The 12,461-nt window shown below is 47.7% G+C and overlaps 1 protein-coding gene across 1 annotated transcript in view; it reads right to left on the bottom strand.

Moving 5' to 3' along the window:
- The window catches only part of SGSM3 (small G protein signaling modulator 3), a 20,015-nt gene that overhangs the window by 3,030 nt on the left and 4,524 nt on the right, over nt 1-12,461 (bottom strand). The window contains exons 6-18 of the mRNA XM_010131906.1: nt 10,805-10,948; nt 10,234-10,429; nt 9,858-10,003; nt 8,710-8,937; nt 7,697-7,751; nt 3,941-4,068; nt 3,512-3,667; nt 2,926-2,980; nt 2,423-2,472; nt 997-1,149; nt 827-897; nt 436-484; nt 24-109 (exon numbers count right to left, since the gene is read on the bottom strand). Coding sequence (XP_010130208.1) covers nt 24-109; nt 436-484; nt 827-897; nt 997-1,149; nt 2,423-2,472; nt 2,926-2,980; nt 3,512-3,667; nt 3,941-4,068; nt 7,697-7,751; nt 8,710-8,937; nt 9,858-10,003; nt 10,234-10,429; nt 10,805-10,948 — 1,517 coding nt within the window. The remainder of the gene's footprint in view (nt 1-23; nt 110-435; nt 485-826; nt 898-996; nt 1,150-2,422; nt 2,473-2,925; nt 2,981-3,511; nt 3,668-3,940; nt 4,069-7,696; nt 7,752-8,709; nt 8,938-9,857; nt 10,004-10,233; nt 10,430-10,804; nt 10,949-12,461) is intronic.

Below are 12,461 nucleotides of genomic sequence, written 5' to 3' on the forward strand. Positions count from 1 at the left end.
GGTATCAGGACTGGATGACTCACTTGAGCCCAACGCAGATGAGGGAACGAAGCTTCACGTCCATCTGTGCATGTGCCGCATCGTGTGTCACGTTCACAGCCTGAACTGCCTGCAGGGAGGGAAGATGTGCTTACCGCCATCCCAGCTTAGCCTTTGGCCAGGCTGGGCAGCCATTTCAGCAACAGAGCCAAATGCTGCCCTCCCCAGAGCCCCCCACCCTCACCCAGTGCCACCTGCTAGCAGCAGAGGGGCCGAGCCTTCCTCATGGCTTCACTTCCTGCTTTTCCCCAGGCACCTGGGGTCTCGTCCCATCAGGGAAGGTCTGGGTGACTCTTGAGCACCTCCCTGGAGATGGGCCTCCACCCTCCAGCAGCCTCCTGGGAAACTTCCCCATATTAGGAGCTGGGCTCTGCCTGGGCGGGGGGCAGCACTCACCCGGTAAAGCAGCTCCTCTGGAGTGAGGACTTTGCCATCTTCATCAAGCCTGCAAAGATCACAGCAGAGACCTAGCTAGTTCCAGTGTCACTCTGGACACAGGCAGGCCTTTCCCCCTCCACACCCCTTGCTACTGCTGAGCCCACAGGTGATCCTGCAGCCAGGAGAGAGCAAGATACAGCCCCAAAAGCACACACAGGAGCCCGGAGAAGGGGCACAAGAACTATTGCCAAGCCCGAGTCTGCATGGGCACAGCAGCCTGCTGAGATCACACCCTCAGGAGGACAGGGCAGACCATGACCCTTCCCAAGGTGGAGAGCAGCACCAGTTTGATGAGCACACAGGAGCAGGGCACAGACCCAGCTGCTTCACGTGAATGAAGTGGCCTTACCTGTAAGTCTTGCAGAGCACAAGGCGGGAATACACAGAGTCAAAGTCCCGTTCCACTTCCCGGCTTGCAGCCTAGTAAGGCAGAGGGACAGTCAGCACACACTGCTCTGCAGCCGCCTCAGCCCAGCCCTCCAGCAACACTGCCCCATGAAGGGAGCTGAGACATCTCACCTCTTCAATGAACAGCCAGGGATGGCAGGCGCCCCCCAGCAGAGACGGCTTCTTCAATCCATGTTCAAATATGGACTTCAAGGCTGGACACAGCGTCCCTCGCACCAAGTCTGTCACCCCTTCTGTGACTGAGTCATCTCCAGCGATGGAGTACTGAGGAGTATGAAGAGCCTGCTCTCAGCATACTGGCGAGGAGGCAGAGCATGGTAGTGGTCTGCTCACCTACAGCTTCTCTCTCTTCTGCTCCCAGGTGCCCACCAGCCTCTGCTCCCTTAACCCCTTACGCTCTTGCTGATTTTTGCATAAGGCACCATGTTCAGTGCTACTCCTGGGGATTTGCTAAGACACCAGGACCTCTGTGCCTAGATGGTGCCAGGAGACCACGCAGGTGACCCCAGCACTATCCTGGCAGTGTTCAGCATGTAGGAACTGCTGTGGTTTGGTGTGATGCTGACTGGGCTACGGTAAGGAGAAGGATTTGCACTGGAGGTCTCTGGGACTCTGTACACCTCTAAAAGTCGAGACAAACGGGGACAGTTCGAACTCCCAGGTGAGCTGGTACACCACTTTGAGGGATCCCCCTGATAGGCTGTTAGCAATCCAAAATCAGGATGAGTGAGATCCTCTCTACTTCCACAGCTGGGAGGAGAACCACTGAGCAGTACAGGGTGTGTTTACACAGAGAGAGGTGATCTGCATCTAAGGAACCAGCCTTGAGAAGGGAGCAAGGAAACAAGTGAGAGCCCAACAGTGACACCTCTCTAGGGGCTTCTCTAGCCCTTCCCCTCTTTCCAAATGCTGAGGAGAAGAGGGAAAACAGGGCCTTCTCCACTTCCCCTGCACACTGCCTAGACCCACAGCTGATGACACTTGTCTCCTAGTTACCCCAGCATTGGGGCCATGTTGAGGTATCTGCTCTAAATAGATGGCATCTCACCACAGCTGGCTCCATGATGAACCGAGATAGAGTGTGCCCTTGGGCACAGCTGCTCGGGGAGAATCTCCTGTGGTGACCACAAGACATGAGCAGAATCCACAGGCACGGCCTCAAAGAAGGAGTGCAGAGGCAGTGGGGAGCAGGCAGAAAGCCTGCCCACAGGATCCTCCTGCGTACCTGCCTGCTGCTTCCTCAGCTTTCCCAAAGCTCATTCTTGGGTCCTTGCAAGCCCAGGCACCACACTCAGCTACCCCCTGCAGCACTCTGTAGCCCTTATTCTCCACTCTGTCAGCAGGAGGAAGTTGAGCAAACGGGCTTAGGAAGAAAAGCTGCCTGATTGTGTCAATAAGTGATCAATAGCCAGGGAGAGTAAACAGACGCAAGGAGGGAAATATATGGCTCTTTTCATGTATGGGTTTTCAGTTTTGACAGGACTCTTCTTTTTATGTGGGTTTTTTGGATGTTGTTATGGTGGGTTTTTTTAATTACCTCTTTACTCCGCTCATCCAAGACCTCCACAAATTTTGCAGGAAACCAACCTACCAAGAGAGGACAGAGAGGTGAGCCTGACAGAGACACTGAGAAACCCCTACACGGACAAGACCAGAGCCCAGTGGAGGCCGAGAACAAATCAGAGTTCTCAGGGTCCAATCCCGAGAAAGGAAGCGAAAAGCCTCAAAATGACAAGAGTTAAGGCAACTGCAAGAGGAAGCCAGTTACGGGACACTGTCTACAAGCAGCAGAGATGACATGCACCCAACCACCCTGTGCCAGGAGGATGGAGGCTAAACTCGCTGTTTGCAAGAAGTAACCAGGTAGCTGCACCACTGCTCTCATACCCAGTGCTTTAATATTTCCCTTGATCCTGGCACATGCTCTGGGCAAGCAGCAAAACCTTTGCTGCAAAAGTGCCACAGGAGTTGATGTGGATGATGAATGGATGCTCCACACCCAGCCCCCACTCTCCCCAGGGCAACCCATCCTGCTCTCACCTCTCAGTCCATTCAGCTCTCCCACCCAACAGTGCTCATCCTTCTGGGAAATGATCTGGAAAACAGGGAGTGGAAAACACTGGTTGAAGAGAGTGCAGTGCCAGGAGGGCTACAGCTGCCTGGCTGTGTGTGCACAATGAGGAACTGCTTTCTTCTCAACTGTTTTGCCAATGTTCTCTTGCACGTGGCCTAGGGTCTCCAAGGGCAAAAAGCTACTGCAAACACGTTACCCTTGTTTTCCACAATTTCAGATGGAATGCCCCCAGCGAAACCGCAAATAGATACTTTTACAGTCTTACCACAGCCCAGGGCACAGTGTTAAACTGCAACCCAAGCTGGACCAAACCAATCTTTTGCTCAGCTGTACGGCAGCTAGGAAAGGGACTTGTTGGTTGCAATGAGAATGACCCACCAGACGACACTCACAGGAACATACTGCCTCATCCTCAGGCAGCCTCCAGAAACACCAGCTGCTTCCCTTAGACTCCTAACTGGGCTCTGAGTTGATCTCCTCCCAAAACAAGTGTCCCAAACAAGTTGGGTCTGTATGGTCTTGCCCTGGTCTCTGTCTCATAGGCTAACTCACCGTAATGATGTCATTCTTGCGGAAGCCCAGCTCATCATCATCGTGGCGCTCGAAGTCCAGTAATGCCTTGGCTCGTCGTCGTCGGTTACGGGAACAGGCCACGTAGTTCTCGTGGTCCCGCTGGTGGCTTTCCATGCTGTAGTCTGGAGTCAGATCCTAGCATGCATGTAGATGAAGAGCAACAGATAACTCCAAGCTGATCTACCAAAGCTTGTGTGCCCCTACTCCCAAATCCTTTCCTGCTTCTAGCAGGCAGACAACCTTGCAGTACAGCCCCCCACCACCAGGGACATCCTTCACCCGTTACACCTGTCATGTTCCTCCTTACGACCACACTCCAGGAGCATTTGAACATTCCTGTCCTCTGGTGGACACTCAACACTCATGTCTGGAACACACAGCAGTGGAGATCCAGCTGTTCCCACTCACAATGCTGCAGTTCTTGGGATCCACACACTGGAAGTGCCGTGCCACCTGGAGAATGGCCTCACGCAGGTCAGCCACCAGCTCTGTCTGCTTGATGTTCTTGGCTTTCAGTGCTTCCAGGTCGTCATCCCCTGGAGAAGCCCACAGAGCCAAAGGGAAAGTGAGGAAAGGAAAACAAGTAAAAGGTATTTTTTTTTGGTTAACATTAGAAATCATTAGAAATCACTGATTCTGCAGAAATCAAAGAAGCCTGACATTAGATGTGCCTACAGTAAGGCAGGCACTTCCTGCCAGCCTATTCAATAACGTAAACATCCAGTACTAATTTGACTGTCTCTGATTTTAAGGAGCTGGTATTTCAAACCACCTATGGAACTAGAAGATACCATCTTTTATCTGTCTGCACAACTCAGTACACCAAGGTACCGTGTTCTGCTTTAGGAAAGTGTCTATGCAGTATACAGACAGATGAGTGGTGAGACACAAAACAAGGGAACTTTCCAAAATTATCTTCAACTGAAATTCTCTTGAAGCTGAAACAGCTTTAGGTCGAACTACTTCTGATTTTTGCGTACCTCGCAGGCTGAGAGAATATTCTTCACTGAGTCTTGAAAAAGATTTGAAAAACCAAGACACTGCACTTTCCCGTGTCAGTCTAGAAGTCAGAGCCACGAAAGAAAACACACCATCTGCTTAAGACCTTGACCTCCCTAAGAGCCAGACTTCAAAGGTTTTGGGTGTACAAACATGGTCATAAGTACAAAGCAGAAGTTACCAAAGCATCTTTCAACTGTTGCTAATTCTCCTAGGAGTTTTGACAGCCTATCTCTGTTAATTCATGCAGAAAGATACCTAATGGCATGGATTTTTTAGACAGTTGAGGTATATGAATGCCTTAAAAAGTGTGTACATGATATTTGGAAACCATGAACCATTTGCTTCTTTTCTTAACAAATCCAGTTTGTTTTAAATGTAAAGTGTATTTTCACACATCTATTTTTGCTCTCTCTAATATTCTGAAGATGTGGCAGCTTCATTAACAAAACCAACATTTAAAACAATGTATTTTACACTGAACTCCAATTTTTATATAAACACAGCTTTTATGCAAGACCCAAATAAATCATTGGCTGGCAAATTAGTACTCTGCTTACCTTTTAAGAGCATTATAGAAACCAATAATAATAAAATATGGCCCAAGCTATACATCTGTATACACATGAAGCTTCTGCAGATTGAAAAGTGATTAACAGTATCTTTTAATTGTAAGTGATCCCAATTAAAAAGACCAACAATTTAAAAACATAAATAGAAGCACAAAATTAGATTTAAAATTATTTTAATCATTGTTTCATATTTGCTAAATGAAATTGTTAGTGAATCAGACACACAGAGCTTAAGAGAAAACTGAACATTGCTTCTGGACTAGAAAAATTGTGAGGCATACTTACTCCCAGACCAAGCAATGAAAATTAACAAAACCTCCCTCTCGGTGGCCAGGGGTAGGAAATAGAGCATGTAAGAAGACTCACCACAGATTCAGAGATACAAAGATTGTAAACAGACAGGTGATCACGCAGACAGCGCGAATTCCCCAAAAATTCACACTGCTAAAACAGAACGTGACTAAAGAAGCAGCTACTCAACCACAGCCACACCGCTCCGTGGGCTGCCCTCAGTTGCACAGACTATTGATTCTTCCTGCCATCTTTCAGTCGCTTCTGGCCAAAGTATCATGCTGCTCCCTCTGCACTCAGGTCAATTCCACCCAAACACAAGCAGGAGATATGGGAAGCAAGTTCCACATCCTCCCACCTTAGAATACACGTGATCCAGAGGAAAGCAGCTGGAGCTTCCACCAGATTTACCTTATGGCACCTACACTCCTCCATGTACATTTCCAAAATGGGAAACCAGTGCAGGACCAGCCATATGTGAGGAGGCTCTATTTTGAGCCTGCAAAGACTGACTAGCTGCACAGTTGTGCAGAGGAGGACTAGATCTCCTGCCTTTCCTTGTTGCAATGGCCATCCAACAGAAGGGCAACATACGCATCTTGTTCTCTGCCAGACTACCTTTAGTTGTTTCTTCTTCCTATTCTTTCATTAGAAATCTGGTCCAACTCCTTGAATCTCAGCTAGAGAAAGTCCTGACCAACCTGCCCTAGCAGGACCAAGAGTCTGGCTTTGAGCAAGAGAGGTTGGACTACCGACACCTAGAGGTTCCTCCCAAACAGTGCTTCTGTGATTCAGCGACTCCCGTCCAAGTCACTACTAAATCTGTATCTGCTCTAAGGAAGAAGAATTAAGGTCTGGGTAAGTTCTCACTCCTGCCCAGACAAGGGTTAGCTACCAGCTTCTGCACAGTAACTATCACAGGCAGCAGACTTTCTAAGGTTGTTTGACAGTTCCCAGTATAAGGTGAATTTATCACATCCAAGCCTTCCTTCTCCTCGCTTGGGCTGAAGTTCTCCATTCTGGACATCTGCTGCAGGATGATAACCCTTCTATTTTAACCAATGTTTTAATTACTAAGAATATTAGGTAAAAACCTTGACAGTCACTGTATGGAAACCCCACTAAAATGAAAAACCACTATCAATCATCTCAATTCTACCTTTGATACGTTTTGAAGCTTTATTTTATTTTTTATTTATCTATTTCATTTATTTTATTTACCTTTGTGCGTGGGTATAACTCGCTATCACTTTCATAAAGCTACTCAAACTTAGTCAAGGAGACTGTGACACAAGAAAGATGGATTCGGCAGCTAAGTTCCCTGCCCATTCAGTCTGAACTGACCGTATGATAACATGACATACAAGAGGTCTGATTTAGGTTGCACAAGCAACTTTCCTGCATTTCTTCGCTTCTGCGTGCTTGACCTTACAGCTTCACTGGTTTTCTACTGTAACTTTTATATGTAACACTGAATGTGCTTGTAGCAAGCCTGTGACAATATACCAGCTTCCTGGAGAACATCAGGAAAGCTCTTCTCTGAAAAGACCAATAAAACCCAGTTTCAGATTTATTCAGGCCATTTCAGCCACGACAGGAACTCTATTTGAACCCTGTAAATTCAGTATGTTCTCTTCCTCCAGAAAAACAATTTCTGTGGTGAGATGTTGTAATTTCAAGAAAGCTAACCACTTGCAAGGAAGGTGATGACACTGAGGCTTACAATAGAAAAGGCTATTATGGAGTCACAGAAGCAAGCTGCTGTTAAATCCATGCAAAGCCTATTCTGGCTCCATGCTTTCTGGATGTACACTGGCTTAGCTCACAAGCGAAGAAAATTAAAGACTCAAAAGCGTTCACAACACTGAACTCTCAAAGTAAGGGGGAACATCAGTGATGTCGGCATTTATAAATTTTGGTAAGTGACACACTGGAGCATCCCACCCAGTCTCAGATCTTCAGAGATGTTCCTGAACTAAGCAGAGTAAGACCAGGCAACTACAACATCCAGCCCAAGGACTGCATATGGTCGGTCAGAAAATGTGCTTGACTTGTTGGTCAGTGCAAGAAGCACATTACAGCTGGGCCAAGCTGCAGCCCACCATTAGTCATCATTTAAGAACTAACCATCTAACCTAAAATCCATATTCTGAGCTCAGACCAAAGCAAGCCAACGCACTTCTTCCCTCTCATTCTTCAGATCTCACTCCCTTTTCTTCCTCTGTCTCAGTGTTTCCCTACTTGCCTCACCTCCCTCCCTCCTTGGCTACTATATCCATCAACGGCACAGGATTGTCCTTACCAAAAAGCAGAGAAGTGATGCCAGATTTCCTGCGCTGAGTCCTGCGCCGCACAATCTGAGGGAGTGGGAAGGGGGAGAACAAAGTGCGCACATTAGGACAGATTTCAGAAATAAAATAAAGCAACCCTCCACACTGGTCAGCTCTGGGCAAGGGGTCAGGACAGTTACCACTGGAAGGGGCAGCCAAGTGAACAGGCTGTTTTAAAACAGGAGCTGTTCTAGTTCTAATGCAATGAATCAGCTCTATCTCTATTGCTTGATCTGCTCTATGTGCAATGGGTTAATTATAGCTCAATTATTATGAAAGCATAACTAAAGTTCAAGAACCAACTATGATTCAAGTGAATAATTTTAGTTCTAATTCTGCTTGTTGCCAAATGCAGTTCTACACCTATTTATATATAAATTTCTAAGTGGATGCCTATTACATTTTAGAATTGCAGGAGTGTCTTGTGATGAGCACGTGGACGAGTATCAAGAATATACTTTCCACACAGTCTTGACAAACAGGAGCTACTACATCCGCATCTGCAGACTCTAGCCCAAAATTAAACAGAGGTTTTTAACTAAGCTTCTCAAAAGCTGCTGCTGTTTTCTGACTGTACGTTCCAGAGTTATTTTAGCGTATCAGTTTCTTACTAATGGATTAACTCCAGTTCCTACTCTGCATCCTCCAAGCAAATTCTGCCAAACCCATATGTTGTTTCTTTTAGTTTCCATTAATAAAATTCATCACTTTCCCTCATAATTCTCATTAATGATAATTACAATCAATGCCAATATCCCTTTCACCTGGGGATTTTTCAACCAGGACTGATCTAGAAGTATTTCATTAGTACAGACCTCCCCCACACTTTCCAAAACCTTTTCCTCCACTGGATGAAACAGTCATTCTGGAGCTAAAATCATCTCACAAAGGAGGACCTCATGCTCATGAAGAGTAGTTGGGAGGGAACACATAAGGGGATGGCAAAAAAGGAGCAGCAGAGGCAGGTGAGACTCTCTGCACTCACTTTGGATAAATTGTTGACAGTGGTGCTGGAGTTGAGCAGCTGCCCTTGGTCAGCAATGAGGTAGGCCAAGTGTTTGCGACGCTGGGTCTCTACCGCCACATCTGTCAGCGAGCCAGCCACGCGCATGGCCTCCCGCAGCAACACATCCGCATCTTCGATCTGACTTGGGATGTCTGAGAGCGTGTTGAAGATTGACGCAGAGTTCTCGGACTGGATTAGCTCACCCTCCTGCAACAATGCAGTCATTTTGTCACACAGAACAGTGAGCACGACAGCAATGCTCTTGGGGCTGCCACATGCAATTACATTGAGCGTACAGCCTGGGCTAGAAGCAATGCAGGTACAGCTAGATAATTCCCTAAAAACTTCAGTAGGATGAATCCAAGCTACCTGTGAAAGGGGAACAGCATCTTTTACTACTGCACTGCAATCTGCCCCCAAAATTCTAGCTGGTATGTTTTTGAATCACAGCACTCATCAGTGAAATGAAGTCAAATTAGCAAGGAAAGACAAACCAGAAGCTATTCTGTACCCTGTACCCACTGCCAGGACCACCCACTGCAGGGATCTTGTTGAAGACAAGGGAATGGAAGCTGCTCAGCCCCACACACTATAGAGCACCTACCATGTCAAACTGTGCTTCACCTTCCCCTTACTCCTGGCAGGCTCACCCTTGCCCTTCATGTAGCAAGCTGAATGACACAATGATTTTTTGCATACAAAGGAAAAGATCAGGTGGTTAAATGTAAGCCAGCCAAATCAAATGTAGCCAGGACGCTAATCTCTTGGAGCATTCAACAATGCCATCAAAAGTTTCCCGGACGACCACAACCTTGGCTTTGTATCTCTGCACAGAGATGGGAAAATCAAGAAGTATCTTGATTCAGGTAAGAGGGACCCTCAGGTTGGAATCTAGATTGAATAGAGGAGGGCAGTTGATAGAAACAAATGAGGTAGGCAGGGGAAAGGCAATCCTGAATCCTGTGAAGTGGCCTTGAAAGTTCTTCATAGACCCCAGTTCTGAGGGAGGAAGGAAGTAATCTTCCCCAGCACATTCTCAAAACACACAGGGGAAGTGGATACAAAACCTTCTTGCTCAGAATTAAACACCGAAGGACTAGAAAGGAGGAAGAAGAGGTGGGAATTACCTTCATACTAAGCATGCCCAAAGTGAGCTGGAAGAGCACCAGAGAGCCCTCGTAGAAAAAGAGGTCCCAAATACGCAGCAGCAGCTTGATGTGGACAACACTAGCAAAGGAGGTGAGGAACCAGTGCAAGGTGATCAAGGAGAGCTCTGTGAGTAAAGACACAGAAAAGAAACGTGACAAAGGAACTCAGTGAACCGGTGAAAATGGACTCTCCTAATTGCTCTCCTTCCAGCTCAAAGATGATGAGGCATTGCCTCCAGGGCCAGGAGGTTTTGCTCCTAGCCCTGCTGCGCTCCCTTTGTGAAACAAAACCAGTAACTTTTGTCTGCATGTCATCCTGGTGAGAAAAGCTATGGTTTGTAAGGCACACTTTTACCAATGTCGTGCTCCTGGAGCAGCTTGTCCAGGCGGGGTAAGTACTGCACAATGAGCTGTCGCAGGACACGCTGGTCAGTCTGCACACCCATCAGGGTGGTGCTGAAGTAGGATGCAGGAACCAGTTCCTCAATGATAGCACACATCATCCAGAAGGCATCTTCCTCCTCCAAGAAGAGCAGCAGAGAGGCAGCCACCTAGAAAGAAGAACTGCATGTTCTAAAGGGAGCAGAATTCTTTCCCCACTTCCTCACATGGAAAGATGGATGAGTATCTTGGTGACCAACATCTTTCTTCCTCCACAGCACCTCTCCTGCACTCTCCCACTAAAGTAATTTCTCCTTAGGGTAATGCCCTCCCTCCCCAACAAACGAAATGAATTATTCCCACATCTTTGGACACATGGCGCTACTCTGTTGTCCCTTCCCTAGGAAAAACGTTCCACGTGGAAGGGATTTCCCTTGACTTCATCTGGAGGTCATAATGTCTGGCAGCACCAACCACCTTAAATCTCTTGCCACAGCACAGACAAAACAATCCTTGTTAAGAAAGACACTCTGAAAGCAGATTACCATGCCAGTGCCTTGGCAATATCCAATCTCTGGGTAGAGCCAGGCAAGTCCCCGTAGTATCCTGCGTAGCCGTGGCACTCCAATACTGTTCATGTTGGAGAAGCAGGCGTTGCTGGGCATGGTGCGGAGCAAGTCCTTTTCAATCTATAAGACAGCAATAAGCAAGGGCAGGGTCAGCTTGCAGCACCTGACCAATTGCCTTCTGCTCTCTGCACTTCTCCGTGGCCTCTTGCCTCAGGGAACTCTGCTTTGCACAAGTCCTTAGGCAATAAAGAAGGTGGCTCTGTCCAAGAACCTGGGAACAGTTTAACAGCGTTCACTGACACGAGGGGAAAGTGCAGATGGTGACCTGGTGAATCCCAAGAAATACTTGCTTATCCCCTAGCTTCACCACTGAGAATAGTAGGCATACTGGATGGGAATTTCATCTGCTTGGATTTCAAGCAAGGCATCCCAACAAACCTATTGCAGAAAGAAACCAACAATCTGGCCACATCTGTCATGGGCGACTCGGAGGTAAACAGCTTTCACAGATCTCCCTTGGGCAGTGTTGTTTCTCCTTCCAACCACTGTGAACCTATCTTCTTAGTGAGAATTGAACATGTTTGACAACATCAAGCTGGGTGGTGATCTGCTTGAGGGTAGGAAGGCTCTTCAGAGGGATCTGGACAGGCTGGATCAATGGGTCAGGGCCAACTGTATGAGGTTCAACAACACCAAGTGCCAGGTCCTGCACTTGGGTCAAAACAACCCCCTGCGATGCTACAAGCTTGGGCAGGAGTGGCTGGAAAGCTGCCTGGCAGAAAAGGACCTGGGGGTGTTGGTCAACAGCTGATTGAACATGAGCCAGCAGTGTGCCCAGGTGGCCAAGAAGGCCAGCAGCATCCTGGCTTGTATCAGCAATAGTGTGGCCAGCAGGAGCAGGGAAGTGATTGTCCCCCTGTGCTCAGCACTGGTGAGGCCACATCTTGAATACTGTGTTCAGTTTTGGGTCCCTCACTACAAGGACGACATTGAGGTGCTGGAGCGTGTCCAAAGAAGGGTAACAAAGCTAGTGAAGGGTCTAGAGGACAAGTCCTGTGAAGAGTGGCTGGGGGAACTGGGGTTGTTTGGTCTGGAGAAAAGGAGGCTCAGGGGAGACCTCCTTGCTCTCTACAACCACCTGAAAGGAGGTTGTAGGAAGGTGGGGATCGGTCTCTTCTCCTGACATGGTTCCTGGGGGACTTGGCAGTGCTGGGTTAATGGTCGGACTGATGATCCTAAAGGTCTTTTCCAACCTAACCAATTCTATGTGCAGATTTCAGTTTCTTTTGCCATGGCCTTTGCCTCCTCCCACAAAAGGAGAGGTCAGAGGAAGAGGGAAAACACCCTCTAACAAGTCTGGTTGGTGTTCAGAGGCTTTGCATTTGAGGGAACTAAGACAGTCCCTGGAAGCAGCTGCCACTACCTCAAATAGAAGTGCATCTGTCAGCCTTTCACCCTTCACCTTCCTCAGTGAATATCAGGAAGTTTGCCAAGATGCAACCATAGCACTGTTTTCTAGTCTGTAGGTAGCATGGGCCCAGCCCCTTCCCTGCTGTCTTAGGAAGGAGGGAAACTGCACAGTTGCTATTCCAACAAAACAAATGAGAAATACGCCCAACAGGCTTAAGCTTCA

The sequence above is a fragment of the Buceros rhinoceros genome, unplaced genomic scaffold, assembly GCF_000710305.1.
Source record: "Buceros rhinoceros silvestris isolate BGI_N320 unplaced genomic scaffold, ASM71030v1 scaffold6232, whole genome shotgun sequence".
NCBI lineage: Eukaryota > Metazoa > Chordata > Aves > Bucerotiformes > Bucerotidae > Buceros > Buceros rhinoceros.